We start from the raw sequence: 22908 nt of genomic DNA on the forward strand, positions 1-22908 counted from the left end.
CTGCAGTGCAACGTTATCCAAAGCCCCTCTCGCTGTCTGACTCCAGCTGGTGAGGAGACAGGGCACAGCGAGTCACATCTAATCCCAGGATTTAAGGAGCGAAGGGGAGGGAGATGTTAGGGAGGTTTTTTGGGCTCTATTATCAAACACAGAGAGGAGTGGCTAAGATGAGTGCTATATAAACCCCATTTATTCATCACCCCCAGATCTGTTACTTTCTCCTTCACGCTCCTTCGTTGCCCTCATCCTCATTGACTTCCAAACTCTCTGGTGCAACTTTCCTCATCACCGTTTCTCTATCATAACACCCCTTGGCTAAAGGACACCACCTTGCCACACACACTGGGCAGCCCAGACTCACCTCTGAACCCCTTCAACTGGTGCCTGGTCCCCTGGAGAACGGCTCAACATGCCTGAGCCCACAAAGAAAGGTGAGAACCAATCCTGTCCATCATTATGCCACAGATAGTCTGGTGGGGAATCTGTTGATCAAGGAACAAAAGGTAGAGAAATGTTTTAGGATGGCAAATGTGAACAAATCAAGATATACAACAACATTATCAGTGATATCACCTCAGCATTACTAACAAACATGCTGATAACAAATTAGCAGCTCTGTTTTGCTGGTTTGTTTCACCTTTTTTCATTCTAATCTGAGTTTGAATCATGTTTTTTAACCGAATAGGCTTGAACCAACAAGGACTTATACTTCACCTTGCAGAGTTTTCTCAACTGCATGAGGCAAACATACACAGTATACAATGCTGCATTATGTAAAGAAAGCAAAAAATGCAGAAAATTGTGTATTTTGAGTTGCATGAGATGAAATTGACAGTTTATACACCATAAAACATAACATATGTTAGGTCAAGGTGGCTGGTAGAAGTAGAGGCAGGTGAAGATCTTTGCATCATCCCTACAGTCATGAGAAGGACAAAATTAGTCAAGCAGACATAAAAAGCTCAGGGATGATCAGGAGCGACTTTGGAATTCACATTGTGCTGAATGATGAGGTGATCCAGGCAACTTTATAAAAAGCAACTATTGTCATACCCGTTGCTATGATGGATGGTGTATAGTCAAGGTGATTAGGAGCGCAGAGTCAGCTGAGCTATACGGGATTCTGGGTATGGAATGGTGCTGACTTAAACGGCGCTGGGTTTCAAGTCATGGAGCCCAGCTTTACTGTGGTGCCAGAGGCATTTCTGGATGATGCAATGCTGATGGCCTGGTGGGGATGCTACGCCTTCAGATGGACAAATATTTCAGAGGTGATGATATAGAGATCAGCTTCCACTGTCTAATGGATGGATGGAGAAATATGAGGATGCGGTATTGTGTTTGCTCTTTGACATGCATTGCATCATTATTATTATTATTAAATGGAAAAAACTACCTTTAATTTATTGGATAGTTATGAAAGCAGATCTCTCATATGCATAAGCACAACAGCTCTGAGATTTCATCATTCGTGACAAGCACCAGTGACATTTAAATGCGATTTTTGGTCAGGCTATGGCTTTCCTCTGAGGATGACTCATATTTTAATATCGGCCTCTAAACATATCCACACAGGATGGGATCCGTCCACTTCTGGACAATGGGGATTATGATGCAGAATGTGGAGGATTTGGGAGATTGATGTTATGGAAGCTATTTTGATGATACTCATAAACATGGTCATAAACAGGCAGGTGGCGCGATCCATTTCGGTACAGGGTTTGCAGATGCGCCCAACACCCATTGTAAATGCCATCCGGTTGATCGTGATGATTTTTGTGGGTTGAAAAATGAATGATAAGATGCATATGATGACTGAAACCATTTGTCTATCAAGAAGAAATCATGCATAAAATATTTTTAACGTCTAAACATTCTTTAAGGGTTAATTCACTTAAAAATAATTATTCTGTCATAATTTTCTCACTCTCATGTCGTGTTTTGTGTTTTGGTGCTCATTGAATCCCATTAATATGGACAATAAAAAAAAAATATATATAATCTTTTATGTTACAGAATTTTCATTTTTTGGTGAAATACATCTTTTAAACAACATTAATTTACCTGAAAACAAAACTGGATAAGACATTAAGATTGTATTTTTCATTAGATTTAAGCATAAATCTAATGAAATTCACCAAAATTGATGTTTAAAACAAAAAAAATATTAACAATTTGCAAATGTGCTGAGAGAAAAATTATTTATTAAAAATGTATTCTCTGAAAACAAACTATAATATCTTGCCATTTTGCTTCTCAGGTATATTTACCTTGTTTTAATTTTTATCAGAAAACAAGACACAAATGATTTTGCAGTGCAACTGTCCTTTCTTGAGTAACAAACAATTGGTTGCTCTAAAAGATGGAAACTTAGTTTGAGTTGACATGCCAACGGTAATGTTTAATTACAATGGATTCCATATACAGTAGATGCCTTCCATAAATAACCTTGAGAGAGTGAGTATTAGACTTTGTGACCATGTCTGTTTGAAAAAAAAAGATTGTTCTCATAAATTTGGGGGAACAGCTGACGGGGGGCGGTTGGGGTTGCCGTGGAGCATTGACTCGAGGCTTTAAAAGGCTGGATGAGGGATGAACAGGGCTGGACCCCAGGGAACTGGATTCCAGACCCCTGGAATAGTTCAGAATGAGCAGACTTTTAATCCCCATTGCTCTCTCTCTCTCTCTTCTCTCTGTTACTCCTATTCATCCAGTGACTTTATGTCTCAATCATGCTGAGAATCCTGAGCCCTTGTTTGTTTGAACTTTGATCTCTGCGATAAATAATATCAAAGGATGGAGGTTATGACCTATATCCACGTAGGCCAGCATCACAAATAGCATCCCTCAGGAAAACAACAATGGAAGGAAACAAACTTTTGATGTGTCAAGTCAGTGAAAGTTTATCTCAGGAGCCGTATCAGGATAAGTAGCTGGCCTTTGACTACTGACTTACAGATAAGGTCAAAGGTGAAAGAATCTCTATGTCAAACCCACCCTACATTACAAGGGGTGGCCAAAATGAACTTCCAGTGTCCAAAATTAACTTTTCACAAGCTAATGGTGTGTGAATGGAGCAAATTTAGCCTGTATAGTTTTAAGTATATAAAATTAAAACTCTTTAGGTTTGTGTATATATATATATATGTAGACATTGTTTTATTGTTCTTATAGTGGTTTTGATGTAAGAAATATTTTGCTTACGTGTTGCCATGATAGTTTGGAGAAAATAACATTTTACGTATCCTACAAAACATTTTTCCTATGTTTTATTTGTAGAAGGTCTGTATGTCAGTTTTCAATTATGCACATCAATTACTTTAACTATCATGTATTATGTTGCGGTTCCTTATACAGTTACCAGCCAACTGGCAACTTTTACTTGTGTGAGTGAGAGTGCGTATTTCACTCTCACTTTTTCTCAGTCAGAGAAGTCAAAGTGTCATTCCTTCATATCAGATCACTCCTAAATCAACAGCAAGAGAAATAACACATTCAAGCTGTCATCTGCTCTCTGATGCCTGTTGTTCTCAGCGCCAGCAAAGTTTACACGACTTCCACGTACAACAGTACTTCGATAAAACTTATAAAAGATTGATTCTCAAACTTAAAGCTGTATCAACGCTCTCATACACTTTATTATTTATTTATTAAGATTATGAATCTTTTTTAGTCTGTGTTGGTCGTGACAATAAATAGTTTGCTTGTCAGACAAAAAGCATGTAACTGAAAATGTTCTTTAGTAAATGAGTTTGAATTCTATCTATATTAAGCTGGAGGGCCGGCTAGTAACGACCGTTGGTGTGTAGGGGGTCAACATGAGCCTGTCTGTCCTCACGGCAGCAAGTAGGGACAGCTGAACATACCTGCATACTGTTGTGCTGCGCTGTGAGGGTAAAACAATACCTTTCAAAATTGTCGTTATTGCTGGATGAGCCATGGGGATCTCGAAACGGGCAGAATGCCACACCAGCCAGCTCAACTGTGACATAAATGGCTCTTTAATGGGTGGAAGGGCCCACATCATTGCCAAATCTGAGCTGAGGGATCCAAAAGACGTGATCTGTGGGGAGGCATCATGCACAAGACAAAAAAAGAGAGAGATAAAATAAGATCATGTTTCTGAAAAGACTAAGTAAACACATCTTGATTTTAAATTATTATTATTAATACTATTATTAATTATTTTCTCACAACATCCACAAGATAGAAAAAAGAGAGATAAAAAGATTAGGGGTCTCAAAAGGCTAATTTAGGCAAAAAAAAAAGATTAATGATTAATTGACTGATTGATATTAATAATTATTAGTAGTTACATTAATGTAGTGCTTTTCTCATGGCATTGACAAGACAACAAAAACAAAAAAAGGGAGAAAATAAGATTAAGTGTCTTAAAAGACTAATTCCATCAAGATTTAACATTTATTATTATTATAATTATTATTATTATTATTGAGTTTTTCTTATGACATGCACAAGATAAAAAAGAGAGAGAAAATAATTAGGTAAAATAATAATTATTAATTAAAAATTTATAATAAAATTAGGTGTCTCAAAAGACTAATTCATATGCAAAGATGTATTGATTTAATATTAATATTATTATTATTATTATTACAAATGTTATCATGTTCAGTGATCAAATTCCTGCTATCAGATGAGGGGATCAGCTCATTTATTTATTTTTTTACATTGCTGAAGGTCTCATATAATTGTGTCCCAAATCTCATAAATTCTTTTGAGGAGTTTTATGTATGACGATGACCAAGGAAATTACTCAACATAAGACAGGATGAAGCTACAGAACACACAGAACAGAGGCTAAAGTGGGTGACAATGAACTGTAGAAAACACCCAGTGAAGGAGAGATAGACTGACAGAGACAGCAAACAAAACGAGGGAGCTGAAAGCTGAGAGATGTCAAAAATATCAAGAGGCTAAACAAGGAGAAGCGCACAGGTGTTCTCATTGGCTCTCCTCACATGCGCTCCTGACAGCAGGGGGCAGGAATGAAGCGGTTGCGCTCGGAACGCTTCACAGAGATCCTTTTGTGCCATGATCAGCCTAAGCTGGCATACTCACAGAATTCACAGCAGCCCGTGCCAAGGCAACAGGAGCGGGTTGCCGAGACAAAGCTGCTGACATTTACATCATGTATAGAGTAGAGAAATGTTTGTTGCTCAGAGGTTGCTCTGTAAGAGACCTAATGGAGCTCTCAGTAATGGTCCAACTTCATCATGGTCTCATATGTTTCTCCTAAACCTCCCTAGAAGGTTAAATATAGAAATAAATCAGGTATAAAGACATAAATACAGTATAGACACAGCTATAACACAATGTAGACACCAAATCATCTGAGTTTAAATTGATAAAGAAATGATTGACTTTAAGTGCAGATTTCCGAGCACAGTTTGAGACATCTCTTTTGAAACTCTAAAGCAAACAAATGTGAGATTACAGGAGATACATCACCGTTCAAAAATTTGGGGTTGGTTTTTAAATGTTTTTAAAAGAAGTCTCATATGCTTACAAAAGCTACACTTATTTGATCAAAAATATTATACAATTTAAAATAACTTTTCTATCTGAATATATTTTAAAATGTAATTTATTCATGTGATGGTAAAGCTGAATTTCCAGCAGCCATTACACCAGTTTTCAGTGTCACATGATCCTTCAGAAATTAATCTAATGTGCTGATTTGCTGCTCAATAACTATTTCTTTAATTATTATCAGTGTTAAAAACAGTTGTGCTGCTTAATATATTTAGGGGAAATCATTTCTGCAGGATTATTTGATGAGTAGACAGTTCAAAAGACCAGGATTTATTTGTAACATTATAAATGGCTTGACTGTCACTTGATCAATTTAATTGATCCCTTGATGAATAAAAGTATTAATTATTATTATTTTTTTTTACTTACTCTAAACTTTTGAATGGTGTTGATACTCCAAATACTCGATTTGATTTCAATTATTGCTCTCTAGCAGAAGCCATTAAGATGTTAAATATATCTATTTTTTTAATCCTTTCTGTTCAGGTTTCCCATCACATGACCTCATGTTTTCTGTTTAGGTAAATGTAGCATCAGGGCTTTCTAAGTAAAATCAAAGATGACATAAGTTCATTTAAAGCTTTGTCCTCTATAAAAAGAGTCAGGTGCCCATGCTATAGTAATCTATAAATACAACAGCTGGTTTATTTTAGAACTGTCACACTTAGGAATGTATGCACTCATTGATCTTGTTAGGCTTTTTGTTTAACTCCTCTAATCACATTAGGGTCTGTAAGAGCACTTTCATCATGCTCTGCTGGGTTTACTGTAACGCTGTGTCAACATGTGCCTCTGTTTGCTATATGTCTAGACATGTGCACGCAACTAACACAATACTACATACTCACACAGAGTTAAAAAAAGAATGCTTTAAAGACAGACAAAGCTGCACTCATCATTCTTTATACAAATTATACAGTGGCATAAAAAAGTATCCAGAGTTAAAATGCCATTGTATTAGATAACAAAATATTAAAACAAGTGGCATTTATTATAAAGAAAGACAGCACAAGCAACTTTGTTATTTTGGGGGGGGGGGGGGGGGGGGGGGGCATAGTAATATTTAAGACAATTGTAAAGCCTCCTTACCTAAAATATAGGAAACTTCATGGAGCTGTTTTTCTTTTTTCCTGACAGATGATGGCCAACCTGAAGGTGAGTGGTGAATTTCTTCAGATAAACTTCATCCTGGATAACTTTTTTCTTCTTTTTTTTATGAGTGAATGGACAATGTTAATTGAGAGTCACTGGTTAGGAAGGGGAAAAAATCGTTAAACGTGGTCTGATGAAAACAGTCAGCCAGTTACTGAAGCCTTTTACACTAATGATCAGATTAATATACTGTACATGAGGATTTATATTAGCTTCCGCTTTTAATAATAAAACATTTGTATGTTCATTACAACATATAACAATAAAATAGCTGCAATCCATTCTATATGTAAGCCATAAGGTACGAGAGGCCGTACTGTATCGTGAATAAATCACGACTGGAGGGTGTTGTTAGGCACGACACGAAGCCTATTTATTTAGCCTATAGGCTACATTTTCCAATTTTCACTCTCATATAGGCCAGATTTATTTATTTATTTATTTATGCTTTAAATGGGGGCACCTGAGTTTCTAGGCGTCTATCCATTTATTCTTACCATATTAATATAAAGAGTAATCCAATGGCATTTTAGTAGTCTAAGGGTTTTGAGTCACAAGATGGTAATAATTAGCTGTTCTTGCTGTGTTTTAAATGACTCCTAATCGTATGAAAAAAGAAGCTAATGTTACCATAGTTAACGCTGATCATCGGTAATTCCAAAATTTTAAATAAAGTAGTGATGTATGAAGCACAGTTTAAACAGATACAGTCAAGCCAAGCAGTTTTCTGCTCGATGTAGTAAACCCATGTAAACAACCTGAACCCAAATTTGCAAATTTGCAAATTTGCAATTTAAGTAGCAATGTTGTGTTGCTAGTGTTGCTATGGGCATCAGCAAAATTAAAGTAGGCCCTAATACAAAAAATAACTGGTTAATTTGCAACGAGAAAGACCTAATAAACTGACACAAATAAACCACTGGTTGATTGAGTTCTGTGAGTGTGTCTAGAAGTACTGATGACATGTTTTGTGACACAGTTTCTGCTTAAAGCAATACACATTAAGCCAATAAGCGCACAGCACCGGTATGCAAACATGGTGAGCACAAATGTGAAGTAGGCTACTCACCAGATAGTATCACTGTTATTTCATATATCAGCTAGATGGTCTGAATCTCTGTATTCTATCCAGCTGATCATGGGTTGTTGATTCAGATGACATTTAGGCTAAGGCCCGTGTTAACAGCACGCTGATAATATATTTACACTTCTCATTTGAGGTTCTAAAATGATTTTTGGCTTCAGAGCCTTTATTTGCAGAGCTTCTGGCTTATACAAGTAAGCTTTCCCATTATAGCGTTTGGACATAGTCAGTATTGTACTAGTTCTACGTACAGCCAGTGATAGAAAGAAACCCTATATAGCCTAAATAATTGACATTATACAAAAAATGTTGAATGATTTCCATTTCACATTTCAGAGATCATTTCATTTTCTTTCAATGTTTTGGGGAGTTCTCCATTTTCTTCTGTCCAGAAGTTTCTTTTGCTTGTGTTTTATGAACAAGGCCCACTGTGTGTGTGTGTGTGTGTGTGTGTGTGTGATAACATTTATATATATCTGTATATAAATGTGAGTGAGTATATTGTTTTGTCTCCTGTCCTTCAGCATATATGTGTGTCTGTATGTGTTGCTGACGCTTCATGCTTTGAAAGAGGCACTTGCATTCCTCCGCTATGTCTGTCACATACTCAGAGAATGTTGCCCCAGACTCTGGTGACGCCCCATCTGAGAAATCGGTTGTGATGACCCCGAAAGGTAGGTGTTCAACCATGTGTTTCCCCTCCCTTTGGTTTCTTTCGCTTCTCAGTTTCACCCACGGCACTCTTACCTCACATGTGTGAGAGTGTTTGTTTTTGTTCCACTGTGATTTCCACCAAATTATCACTTTGTGATCACAACAGTTCAGGTAACTCAGCACACAGACTGCAAGTGTACGAACTACAGTATACACACACACACACACACACACACACACACACACACCTTATTATGGGCTTATAAGGGTTCACACTGACATACACAAATGAATGGCCCACACCTTAACCCACACCTGCGTCAGTACTAATACCATATTCTGGTTTATGGATGGGCGGATTTTGTTGTGCAAATGCACATCAGTATATGGAGAAGTTTGATGTGAAGGTATAGTATATGAAAAGAAGCAAAGGACACCCACAGAAAGACACCTGTGCAGGCATCAACTGTTTACCGGGCTTTCAATATCAAGCTGACAGTCAGTAGAAATGCAAAATTCATGCTGACTGTGGTTATGTACAAATATATGGATATTTAAACATTTAAATGTATAATATTTATGCTAATATTATATATTTTATTTTAAAGTATATATTTTAATATAAAGTATATTTTAAATAAGAATAAGGGAAATGTTCATTTTAATTATTGACTGTTGTAAAAATATATATATATTCAAAATATTTAAATTTATTAAAGACAACATATTAAAATACATACTTTAATAATAAAAATATACAATACAATACAATATAATATGTTTAATATTTTTATTAGTATGTATTTTAAATAAATATACACATTTTGTGCAAGATAATTCATTCTCATCATTGACTGTAGTTGTGTACAAATATATGGATATTTTAGAAAAACTGTTAAATGTGTAATATCTTAATATATCAATATTTAAATATGAATATTTGTTATATTATAATTTTTATTATTAATGTAAATATTTTAAAATATAATATACACTATACATAACCCCTATTCAATTTATGCATGAGAATAATGCATTCTCATTATTTACTAGTTATTGAGTACAAATATGCAGATCAATAAATATATAATAATATACTAACATATTATTTTATATTTAAAATATCCTTCAAACATATTTATACATTTTGTACATTAGAATAATCTTTAAATTATTTTTAATGCTTCACAAGTAGATGCTTGCAGAGCCTGTTGTACTTTGCTTCTTTTGGGATTTACAGTTTCATAGATGTACAGTGACTAGATCTGTTTTGGACACTTGACCATAAATGAAATTTAAATAAATATTTATATCAAGCCACATATGTCAGTTTTGCTAATATTCGTAATGCTCATATTTGACCAGTTTAGTCACTTTGCATCTATGTGTGTGTGTGCATTTGTAAGCATTTGGTGGCTTCCTGAAGTCTTGCTGCTCTAGCCTGGCTGTGTTTGCTGTACAGAGGCTAAAGTGGCAACCAAAGACACAGAGGCCATAGTGACTGTGACAGAACCAGAGGCAGCCGTGCCCATGCCTGCTGCTGAGACCCCTCAGCCACATCCTATAGTAATTGTGGTGACTGAAATAGAGCCAGTAGAGGGTGAGGTCACAGACCCACAGCCAATAGTGACAGAGCCTGTAGTGAACGGGCACAGTGAACCTGAGCCAACACAGGCTAAGAAGCATGTCGAGGTGATTGAGGTAAAAGAAGAGACGCCCAGCACCTCAAAAGTTCCCGGTGAGTATTGCAAAGAGTAAAACCCTAATAACAACTTGTCAGTGTTGGGAAGCTACTTTGAAACTAGTTTGTAAAGCTACAAGCTAAATAAAAAGTGACAAATTTAGAAGATATATCAAAGGTTATTTAAATTAACTAAAAACTAAGAAAACAAAAAAGGAAAATGACAGAATAATTAAACAATGTAAGCAACATTTCAGCATTTAGTTTTTTTGTTGTTTTTTTTACAGCGGACTTACTGATCACTATTGGCATGAATGCAGCATCACACACACACCCCCACCCACACACCCACACCCACACGTTTGTTTTTGTGAAAAGTGGGGACATCCCATAATCATAACGGTTTTTATACTGTACAAACTTTATGTGCTATTGCCCTAAACTAAGCCATCACAGGAAACTGTGCATTTCTACTTTCCCCCCAAAAAACTCACTCTGTATGATTTATTAAGCGTTTTGTAAAGTGAGGACATGGGGCAATGTCCTCATAAGTCACCTTCGCCTTGTAATACCTATGTCATACCTGTGTCATTATACAAATTTATGTCCTCATTTGTCACAAAAACGCGCGCACGCACACAGACACACACACACACACACACATTTGCATTCAGTCAATATTTAACATGTAAAAACAGGGAGGTTAATGAGATAAGATGAGTGGTATTCATCTGGTCATTTGACCTTAATATGTGATGATGAATGTAATATGAACTTATTATTTTTTTCCATACTAGACTTTTTAAGTCTTCATTCTTGAGTAAAACATATTTACAATTGCAAATCAGTAACAACAGTAACAATACAATAGTATTTTTTCTTCTTTTCTTCTTTCTTTACACTACATCAATTCTAGCTGGAAACTGAAGTACTGTTAAATTGCTAAAAATATGTACTATGTTGCTTTACTTTCTCCTCAACACTGCAAGTTGCATACGGTTTGGGTCAAGTAGATGTGGAACTGAAACTTTAATAATCACTGATATCAACAGAAGCATTAATAACCAGTATTTTCCATCATATTTAGTTTTGTTGAACCCATCGGGGATGTCCAACTTTAACCGTCTAATATCCCTGATCTGATCTAAAGATCTGTAATGTTTCATCAGCACCACATGTTTTGACCCTGGTGTTTCTAACAAATCTCTCACTACCATCCAATGACTCAAAGGTCTCTTTCACTTTAACCTTCAGGAAAGTCCTTCAAAGGAAATTCTTGTTTATAATGTTACATTTAATTCCACTTTTGTGGTCTTTAAAGCACTGTACTGACAGTGCCTGTAAGATATCTAGCATGCATGTGTGTGATGTACAGTAAATCCCACAGCAAGTCCAAAAGAGTAAGAAAAGTCCACTAAGATGCTGTAATCTAGTTTATGCATAGACTATTTGTATTTGTGTCCACTAACATTTGAATTTATACTGATCAGCACCTTCACTGAAGAAGTCTGCTGATACAAAAGCTACTCCTATAAAAGGTATTGTATGACAACGGAGGACAGAGAAGTAAATCAGTCTGTGTGTGTTTTGTGTGGAGATGTGTGTATATGTGCTTTGAGCATTTATACTCCCTGTGTTTTCTCGGAAGCTTTAATAATGTGGCATTCAGACTTTCATAGCAACAAAATGAATCTTCTGCAATAATTGAAGCATAGCTTTTCTCGGCGTATTGCAAAATGCTCAAGGGTTTCACTGGCAAGCCAAAATATAACCTCACACTTCCTATCATCCACATGCGTGTTGCTTCATGGCCCGGCGGGCCATCAGATAAGCTTGTGGTTGTATACATATCGCTTCTGTCTTGCAAAACACACTCTTATCATCACACACGTATACACAGCCACAATAAAGTCACATACCATTCCTGTCATGCTTGTCCAAGACACTGGCAAACATTCCCAGCTTTCCATCTTTTACTTGTAAGCGGGTTCATGTTGAATTTAAAATTCGTGTATGCTTGCTGTGTTTGGTCTACGGCTGGAAATGGAGGTCAGTGATAGGTTGGTGTTTGTGTCAATCACACCTTTATTTCAGATAAAGATGATGATGTCACCGCCAGCACTCCATCACCTCCACCTCCAGCAGGTTGGTAACCATGACGATCCATCCTCATCAAATCAATGTTTACACTACTTTACTAATGTTGTTGCTATAAAAATGTCAGGTGAGCTTTTGAAATTCAAAATGCAAATACTATAGGAGAATTTAAGAATAAAACCAGCTAAAGATTGGACTAAATATGAATATTTACAGCTCTAGACAAAACTCGCAAAGGAACTTATGTGCAAAAACACATGCACTTCACGTTTGTGATTTTTGCCTAATTCCTACAAGCATTTAGACCCTTTATATAATATATGATCATTTCTATATAAAGGAAGGGATGCAGAATACATCTGATGTGTATACAGTATTTATACACATAATGCTTGTACAGAAATGCATAATTCATGTTTTTGCATATAATAAAATGCTTCATTGTAAATTTAAAGTAAAAAAACATGCAAAAATAAGGAAAAAAGGGAATTCATAAAGGAAGAAAATTAATTTATAAAAAAAAAGTAAAATGTTAATGTTAAAATATGCAGCATATTATTAAAATTGAACTTTTCATCATTACATAGTTTTAGGTCAATAAACAGCCCTTCACTTGGCTAAAACAGATACTCATAATAAATAATATTTTGTTTTCTTTCACAGAGGATGGCAGCACTCCCAAGAAACTTTCTATTGACCTTCCTAGTAAGAGTCTTTCACTAATTAATGCCCCCTATTACGTTCTACCCAAAGATATGTTTAGTTTTAGATTATATGCGAATATTAATTTGAGCAAACAGGTTTAATATTATTACAGTTATTTACAGTAAAGCCTTGCCCTTTGAATTTACATTTACTTCCAGTGTAACACTCTCCAACACATAAATTCCTGATAGTTCCATCTTTTATTTCACCATAAAAAAAAAAAAATATATATATATATATATATATATATATATATATATATATATATATGACATAAGCATTGCGAAAACATTATAATAGTTGTTAGAATATCATACCATTTATTTCTCATATTTTAATCATTTTAAATAAAGACAGCCTTTATATTTTCAGTAATTAAAAATTAGGTTAACCATTGTATGTAAATATACAAATATTCTAAGCACAATGTTTCCTGAAAAGACAATTGATCATGTATGGAACGACACAACCATTGTGTCCTATTTCCCTAAATGGAGTGGCATTAACAATCTGTTCCTGCTTTCTGTTCATGTTTTATATGTGGAATTGTGTGCCATTGTGTGTTACAGTGTGTTGGCCGCAATGGACTTTACAGTAATATTTCTTATAATATGCTGTAAATTTCTCTCTGTCTCTGTTTAGATGATAACGACCCTGAGTCAACCAGGGGGAGAAAAGACTCAGGTAATTCTATAACTACTGTAGATGCAATAACTGATCCATAGAAGCCAGAAACACAGGCTGCATTAGGAATATGTTTAGTGGGAAGACGCTTTCTAGTGCTTAATTTTCCCACAATGGACAGCCAAATGATACCGGCACATGGGCACATTTGGTCAGAGCGGTGTAATAATCCCAAACCCCATCTTAAAAGAAACTTGAGGGATTTTGGAGATCATCTGCCTTTTCACACTCCATGGGAAAATGAATGGCACAGGTCATAATATTATTTGGTAAAGATTTAATCTCATCATTGATCATTGACTAAAAACATCTGTGAAATCTCATTGAGCAATCTGAATATTTTCCGAAATGATTTTGCTACACAATATATATTTACATATGTTAACCCATTCTCTCTTTTCCCTCTTAAAGGTCATTGTTCAGTGTCTTTATGCTTTCCATGTTGCTTTGTGGCAGCAATGTGTGATGACGATGTGTCACTGTGCGTTTGTTGAGTACTTGTGTGTGTGCGTGTCAGTTAAGACAACTGGATGATATATGGATTTCAAATATTTGATAATAACTTTCATTAAGAAATTTGATGCATATGAATCTATTTATATAGAAATATAGATATATTAATATTTGAATGTGCACTAACTACTGTAATTACCTATTATAATATGCTAATAAAAATGAAAGTTATTATAAAGTAACCAAAAATGTACGGTAAGTGTGTTCTTTCTCCTAATTGGTCAGTGTGGTCTCTGGGGGATGGCCAGCCTCCTGAGGAGCTCGACAAACAGATTGATACTCCACCGCTCTCGATTCTGTTGATTGAAAAGCCTCAGAGTGCTTCCATCAATTTAGGTCAGTATTTCCAGCTTTTATCTCAGGCTCTTATGCACATCTTTTAGATCTCACAACATTTATTCAACAAAACCATCTATTGTTGTTTGAAAGGTGGAGACATCACCTTCGTTGCTAAGGTGGAGGCCAAAGACTTGCTTCGTAAACCAACCATTAAGTGGTTCAAGGGCAAGTGGATGGATCTGGCTAGCAAGACTGGGAAGCATCTGCAGCTTAAAGAATCTTTCGATCGCTTTACCAAGGTGATCCCACCCCAACAATGTATTGTGAAGAAGCATTTGCATAGCTATCCTATTCTTCTAGAAATATTTGGCATTGCTTTCCCTCTGCTGTAGATTCACACCTTTGAGATGCACATTATAAAGGCGAAGGAGAACTATGCAGGGAATTACAGATGTGAAGTCACCTACAAAGACAAATTTGATAGCTGCTCTTTTGACCTGGAGGTCAAAGGTTTGTTTTCTGATTCAACACGACAGACACATAATCAAAGACATCAATACTACCGTTCAAAAATATGATTTTAAATTGAATTGATCAAAAGCGACAGTAAAGACCTAATATTAGAATGTTACAAAAGATTTCAAATATACAGTATCAGCGTATTAGAATGATCTCTGAAGTATCGTGTGACACTGAAGACTGAAGTAATGACTGCTGAAAATCAGTTTTGCATCACAGGAATAAATTACACTTTAAAAATATATTCAAATAGAAAACAGCTATTTATAATAGAATTTCACAACATTACTGTTTTTTTATTATTTATAATCAAATACATGCAGTCTTGGTGAGCATAAACAGTCAAAAACATAAAAAAACATACTAAACTTAAACTTTTGAACGGTAGTGTTCATTTTAATCTCTTTGCTGTGTTTCTTTTTTTGTGTGTGTATTTCTATTTCTGTTATTTTTTCCTCAGAAGTCTCAGACGGTTCTCAAAGCATTGACATCCGCTCAGCTTTCAAAAGAAGGTAAAGAGGGAACATCCTCCCTGAAAATGATTTTTATACGGAGAAAAATGTAAAGCAATGTTCAGAATAAAATGGCAGAAAAAAAAGAGTGTTTTTGGTAATGAAATCAATAATAAAAATTATAATGTTACTGTATGCTATTAGATCATTTCTAAATTCTGTGTTTTATTAAGCAGTTTATTATTTCTTCCACCTCAAACAAACAGGTTCAATTTATCAGTGATATAGCATATAATGATATATGATTCATCTATATTAGAAATACATAAATTAAATGTTATGATATCATTCAGGATTAAAAATAAATAATATGTGACATTGAAAATCATAAAATATAAATTTTCAGCATTAATGTTGCATTAAAATCTTCTCTGTGAATGTTTACTCAATTAAACCAGAACTTCTGTTCCAGTAATCCTCAACAAAGCGATGTACATATACATGGTTGTTGAAGGACTGGGTTACCAGAAATTTCTCAGTTAACCATTTTGTCAAAAATATTTACCACCAAATCCACCCATCGACCAAACCAATGTGTTGAACTGTTCAAAAGGCCAACGCTTGCACTGGGAACTTCCACCCCAACAATGTGTCAGAAAGCAACGCAAACTATCCAAGCTCATACTGTTCTCCCAAACCGTTGGGAGAATCAGTCATGAGACCACTAGGATCACCCTTGGTAGCTTGTGCACAAATCATTTCGCCCAACGCCAGTGCTTTCGCACTCAGTCGCGATGCGAAAGGTTCTTGTGTACACCTCAATCCTACATTCGTTAGGATGCAGAGATTGCAGGCTCTTGCGTTGTTCTTTTAGCATTGTTTGATTCTGATGTTTGTGACTTGTCTGATTCACTTTCCATTAATCTCTTGTGAACAACAGCAGTGAAGGCCAAGACGATGCAGGCGAACTTGACTTTAGTGGGCTTCTCAAACATAGGTGAGAACTCCAGTCTGGTCCTCCAATGGGACCAATTCTTTCATATTTTTTTTTTCCTTAAGCCCTGACAGGTCTTTTTCTTCATACGTTCTTTTACACTGTTGTTAAAATCCAACAGTATCTTTTTACACTCTTAAAACGATGATTTCTTTATGTTATTCATTGCATCATAGCAATTACTCTTCCCTTAAAATATTTAGCCATCCTTTAATGTGGAAAACAATATTTATGTGCCATTATTATCATGAATACACATTTAGGCATATAAATAAGAGTGCATCAATGCAAACAAGAGTATTTTGTTGCCAACATCAATGAAATACTGGATTCACACACAGTATCTTCATACATTTCAGTACTTATTTTTTGAGTTTTGCCTCTAGAAGCATTTTTTTTTTCTTGAGGTTTTGCTTTAGTGTTCTGTTGTTAGCTAATAGTAGAAGTTAAACTCCTGCATATTGGGAAAAAAGAAAAGTTAGAAAATTATCTTGGCTTGTCTCTTTTTTTCTTCCCTACGCTTTCAGACAAGGCAGGTTAGTATCGTAGGTAATTAATCGATTAGACGTTATCACTGGTAAGTGTTATAATCCTTTAGCTTCCCAAGCATGACCTGAACAGGAACTGTATAAGCAAGAGTGTTGGCCTACTGTAGTCCGGTAACACTTTATTTAAAGACAGCATTCATAAAAGATTCAGCAACGCTCAGAAATGATGGAAACAACCGTTTAAAGTTCAGAACCTGATGGAAAGGGAATGTTTTCCACTCATTTATGAGTTGTTGATGGAGCACTTCTACATGAAGCTGTGAAATAGTGTTATCACTACTTTTGTTTATGGAATCTTGATTTATACTCGAGAAACAAGGCGCACAACTGCAACTGCAAACTTTCAGTGTTTTTAATACTTGCCTGAACAACTACAGATTTGAAACACATTAAAACATGAAAATAATAATGTTACCTCCAGACATTCAGGGAAATGTCTGTGTAAGAAGAGGGCTGTATGATAAAAACTGATGATGACTAATTTAACCCTGATCATAAACGACTGTGATCATGTATAACAACAACAATATTCACTCCTAACAATAAACCCTGACTTCTAACCAACAACTACATTGCCACATGTGTTTAGAATAGATAGGATTCCTGCAAAGAGATGGGTACAATTTCTAGCTATGTTTCTAGCTAATTATGTTTTGTCTGTGGATTGTTTTTATTGTTGGTATATTTGTACATAAATTAGGAACACCAACAATAAAACAAAATGCTTATGCAATACTTATATAATTATGTACTCTCCATATGTTTTTATTGTTGATGTATTTACTTTGTTCATCTTTATGCTACATTAAGTTAGTTAAACACTTAACACGCATTTTGAGACCTGCACAAAATTAATTTTACTTTGACAGCCCTAATTATAAATCTTCCTAATATAAATGACATTATAATACACTCAATCAAATGTCACACTTCTCTTTTAGTAAACGATTTTAGTCTGTTGATCCATCATGAGCACGATCATGTGTTAACCACATGATAACACAATGTTCTCCCCTTTTTACTGACCTTATCCTTTCCAATCATAGTGAAAATAAAAAGTAGTACTGCAGCTCCTCACTAAATTCTTGTCCCCAGTCATAAACACAGAACCATCCTTTCCTTGATCATGTCAACACCTGTGTAGCTAAAAACTAGCGAGGCATCTCTCCCTGTAACAGGTTACCGTAACATAGGCAGGTTATCCAACCCATCTCTTTGTGTGACATGTCTTGAGGAACTAGAAGTAAGGAAGACAACAGTGGAACATTCATCGTTCTTTTCTCATATTAAAGCCTATGAACATTCCTACATAGCGATCTGGTTCCTCAACACATGTTGAAGATACCTAGCCATGACCTCTGACCTCTTACTGCTCTGTGATGTCAGGGAGCACAAGCAAGAGGACGTTCCTGAGGTGGATGTGTGGGAGATTTTGAAAAATGCCCGACCTGATCAATATGAGAAGATTGCTTTTACGTATGGCATCACCGATCTCAGAGGCCTGCTAAAAAGACTGAAGAAAACCAAAAAGGAAGAGAAAAAGAGTGAAGGTGCTGATTTAAACTCTATTAGATGTTTATTTTGCTTGATAAATATGTAGTATTCAGTTCACATGTAAAATGTAAAATTCTTCAGTTGAAACACTGTTAAAAAATTCGCTTAAAATCACTCTCAGGTCATCCTAGAATGTAGAGTGTTTTTTCTTTTTTCTTTATCATAGCAGATTTGGAATATTCTGCAGTGAATGGGTGCCGTCAGAATGAAAGTCCAAACTGTTTGGACTCTCATTCTGACGGCACCCATTCACTTCCATTTGTGAGCTAGTGATGTAATGCTAAATTTCTCCTAATCTGTTCTAATAAAGAAAAAAGTAATCTACATCTTTGATGTCCTGTGGGTACATTATCAGTAATTTCTCATTTTTGAGTGAACTATTCCTTTAACTCTCCACTGTAGCATTTGCCAAGAGACTTGAACCTGCGTATCAGGCGGACAAAGGTGGAAAGATTCGGTTAGTTGTGGACCTTGCTGACCCGACCGTGGAGTTAAAATGGTACAAGAATGGACAAGAGATCCGCCCTACTCCAAAGTATGTCACCTCCAATTCTAACATGCTAATTTTTACAACTACATTCAGAAACACGCTCATGTGAAACTCTCTGTATACACCAGCCTGATTAAAACCTTCATTTATTGTGTTGTTTGGCTTGCTGGTCACAGGGGACGCGGAAATTACTCTGTTTGCAACAAACACACTTGCTACACACACAAGTGTACCATCAGCATTTCATACCCGGCAAACACGCAACGTTCTTTAAACATTAATCTGTGCCATATGATAACTTCCAGAAATGTTTAAAGGACGTTATGTGATTGAAGGCCAATGTGAAGCTCTTGAGCTACATTTGAAGTTTTAAATGTAGTGTACAGTGAGTAATTAACAACAGAAAACTGTACAGGAAAAAGGCACCAACACCCTCACAGGACTTTAATAGAGTTGTGAAAGCTGCCTGAAATTTGGACATTAAAATGAATATATTTACCTCTAATGCTCTGGAGAAATGTGTTATGGTAAAATTGCACAAATACACTCAAAATACTTTCACAAAAAAATGCTGGTTTAAAGAAAACCCAGCACTGGGTAAAATATGGACAAACCCAGCGATTGGGTTGTTTTTGACACAGCGGTTGGGTTAAACATTTAACTGTTGGTTGAAAACAACCCAATCGCTGGGTTTGTCCATATTTAACCCACCATTTTTTAGAGTGTAGTCACTGCTCCGCTATTTGGCATAATAAATATAAGAAAAAATAAACTTTGCACAAAAATATTTTTTTTATATATTTTTTTATTTTTTTAATAATTTTAGCTTTGTCATAAATAACATTCACACAAAATATTTTGTAATAATGTGTATTAAAGTGCTACACTTAAAGTGCTGTTTTTAAGAGAATGTTTAATGCTAAGGAGTAAATGAACACAAGTGTATAGTTTCTATAACAGTATTCATGTTGCTTAATTTATCAATAATTGTAAAAGCCAATGATTTGTTATTAAGTTATTTGAAAATTAAGGAAAAAGCATATTTCAACCCACTTCCTCAATGATTGTTCAGACTCAGAGCAACTAAATTAAAGCCATTTGGGTGGTCGGTGCAGCTTTCTGGTTGCTTATCTTCAATGATGTCTATCCCAGTGTTCCCTGCTTTTTGGAGAACTCTCTCTTTTTCTTCTTCTAGCTTTACTCTTTCTCTCTCTCCCTCTCTCTATAAATGTAACACTAATAGCTCTTCCAGCCATGTTTGATCTAGGCATGATGTCTATCTGCCCTTTCTGTCTGTTATGCAATGGTGATTCCACCTGTCTGCCATAACCTCCACTTCCACCTTCTCCATCCTGTGCTCCGGCTGTTCTGGCTCCTCTGTTCACCATAAAGTAATAGGAAGTAAGTCAGCCAGTCCTCAGGACTGTCTTGTTTATCTGAACCAAAGGAGTAAGCGCATTTCTGCTGTATAGGTCTGTTCAGATGCTTTCAGTGCCATGTTGTATGTACAGTATAATATATTGCATATGTTGAATGGAATAACAAAAAAAGTCATCACATAAGTAAGAATGTTATTGTACTGAATATCAGCACATACACAACTTAGACACAATATGACCAGTTATTTTGTCTATATTTTCTAATGAAGAAAGTCCCAAAACAATCCAAAGCAGGGTCAAGTTTTGTGTATTTATGAGCCAAGTAATCAGATCAATCAAATTAAAGGACCAGAATTAACTTCTGTGCAATATACATTATTTCTGTTTTCTCTTTCCTAACTTAGATTTTTAATTATGGAATTCAACAGCCTCTTAACTTCCAGTAACTAATGAATTGATTGTGCAGGTATATCTTTGAGCACAAAGGCACTCAGCGGATAATGGTTATTAACAACTGTCAGATAAACGATGATGCTGCCTACTCAGTCACTGCAGGAGAAGAGAAGTGCACCACTGAACTGTTTGTGAAAGGTGCGTCCACCCTACCAGCCTATGATTTCATGCTCAAAAAGTGACAGAACTGATAAATGCTGATTGTTTTATAAAATCATTCCTGAACACTGCCTGCCAATGATTTGATGATGTACTCCTTCGGTCCTCCCATGTAGAACTGCCTGTGAATATAGTGAAACAGCTGGAGCCGGTAAAAACCACAGTGAACGAGAGAATTGAACTGGAGTGTGAAGTGTCTGAGGAAGGAGCCAAAGTTAAATGGTATGTGCAATGGAGATTTTAGGTGTTTAAAACCCAATTATTGTGTTAAACAAGCAAAGCAAAATGGCATCACCTCTTTGCTGACTGTCTGGTCCAGGATGAAGAATGGGGTGGAGGTCCCCACAGGGGTGCGCTCACGGTACCGTGTGAAAAGCGAGGGGACCAAACACTGGCTGACGATTGATGATGCCACTAAGGACGACACTGGCACCTACTCCCTGATGGCCACCGGGGGCACCACTGAAGCTCACGTTCAAGTTGATCGTATGATAATATTGCTATTTGCCTTAAGGAACTTTCTAAAGCTATTTGAATCAAAAACCACAGCATCTTTATTTCACCCTTACTCTCCTGTTTATTAATGTTTGTCTTTAAATTTTGTTTCCTGTTACCTGCCATTGGATGATTCAGTGAAGCCTCTGAAGATTTTAATGGATCTACAGAGTGCGACAGTGTTGTTGGGTCAGCCTCTTAAATTGAACTGTGAGATTTACCCTGGAAACGTCCCGGGCCGCTGGTACAAGAACGGCCAGCTCATCCAGCCTAGCGAACACCTCAGCATTATACACAGAACCAAGTACACCACTTTACTCATTCAATATTAAACTATAAAACTATATACCATGTATAAAAGTACTGGTCACTAGATGGACAACCAACCACCATATTCCAAAAACCATCTTGACTACTTTAAGTTGGTTTGTTACTGGTCCAAGAATGTAATTAATAGTGGTTCTCAACTTCAAATTCCATTTTATATAAATTATATAATAATAATAATTATACTTAATATAATTATAATAGATAATAATATAATATATAACTACCAGAATTGACATTAATATTATTGTTAATAAATTAATTTTACTGTTGTTTCTCCTAATTCCTAAAAAACTGAATATAGAATTGCGATATATAAACTCAGCTTATATCTTAGTTTTACCAGTTTTACCCTAAATTCTAAATTTGCCTCGCAATTCTTTCGCAAAACTTTTTTTTTCCATGGAATAAAAATTTAAATAAAAAAATTCAACTTTCTATCTCACAATTGTGACTTTTTCTCACAATTGTGAGTTTATATCTACAGTGGCCCAGTAGTGTACAACACAATGAAATTAGCACAACACAACTGAAACAAGTCACAACACAATGAAATTAGCACAACACAACTGAAACAAGTCACAACACAATGAAATTAGCACAACACAACTGAAACAAGTCACAACACAATGAAATTAGCACAACACAACTGAAACAAGTCACAACACAACGAAATTAGCACAACACAACTGAAACAAGTCACAACACAACGAAATTAGCACAACACAACTGAAACAAGTCACAACACAACGAAATTAGCACAACACAACTGAAACAAGTCACAACACAATGATATTAGCACAACACAATTGAAACAAGCCACAACACAATGAAATTAGCACAACACAACTGAAACAAGTCACAACACAATGATATTAGCACAACACAATTGAAACAAGCCACAACACAACGAAATTAGCACAACACAACTGAAACAAGTCACAACACAATGATATTAGCACAACACAATTGAAACAAGCCACAACACAATGAAATTAGCACAACACAACTGAAACAAGTCACAACACAATGAAATTAGCACAACACAATTGAATCAAGTCACAACACAATGAAATTAGCACAACACAATGAAATTAGCACAACAGAATTAGCACAATACAATTGAAACAAGC

The 22908-nt window shown here is 35.7% G+C and overlaps 2 protein-coding genes across 3 annotated transcripts in view; both read left to right on the forward strand.

The window, feature by feature from the left end:
* Positions 1-204: 204 nt before the first annotated feature.
* LOC306861267 (myosin-binding protein C, slow-type-like) overlaps positions 205-22908 on the forward strand; it is a 38849-nt gene continuing 16145 nt past the window's right edge. For both annotated transcript variants that reach the window (XM_079403451.1, XM_079403450.1), the window contains exons 1-12: positions 205-446; positions 14352-14462; positions 14556-14704; positions 14798-14915; positions 15385-15436; positions 16317-16373; positions 18305-18468; positions 18875-19007; positions 20808-20932; positions 21070-21175; positions 21273-21439; positions 21587-21752. In XM_079403451.1, coding sequence (XP_079259577.1) covers positions 410-446; positions 14352-14462; positions 14556-14704; positions 14798-14915; positions 15385-15436; positions 16317-16373; positions 18305-18468; positions 18875-19007; positions 20808-20932; positions 21070-21175; positions 21273-21439; positions 21587-21752 — 1385 coding nt within the window. In that variant the 5' untranslated portion in view covers positions 205-409. The remainder of the gene's footprint in view (positions 447-14351; positions 14463-14555; positions 14705-14797; positions 14916-15384; positions 15437-16316; positions 16374-18304; positions 18469-18874; positions 19008-20807; positions 20933-21069; positions 21176-21272; positions 21440-21586; positions 21753-22908) is intronic.
* Positions 8385-13654, forward strand: LOC306861429 (uncharacterized protein; the record flags this gene model as incomplete). The annotated part of the gene is made up of 4 exons (XM_079403677.1): positions 8385-8466; positions 9909-10184; positions 12222-12272; positions 13572-13654. 4 exons carry the CDS (start codon positions 8385-8387, stop codon positions 13652-13654), a joined length of 492 nt encoding a protein of 163 aa, XP_079259803.1.

This window comes from Barbus barbus (assembly GCF_936440315.1).
Source record: "Barbus barbus genome assembly, chromosome: 42".
NCBI classification, from domain to species: domain Eukaryota; kingdom Metazoa; phylum Chordata; class Actinopteri; order Cypriniformes; family Cyprinidae; genus Barbus; species Barbus barbus.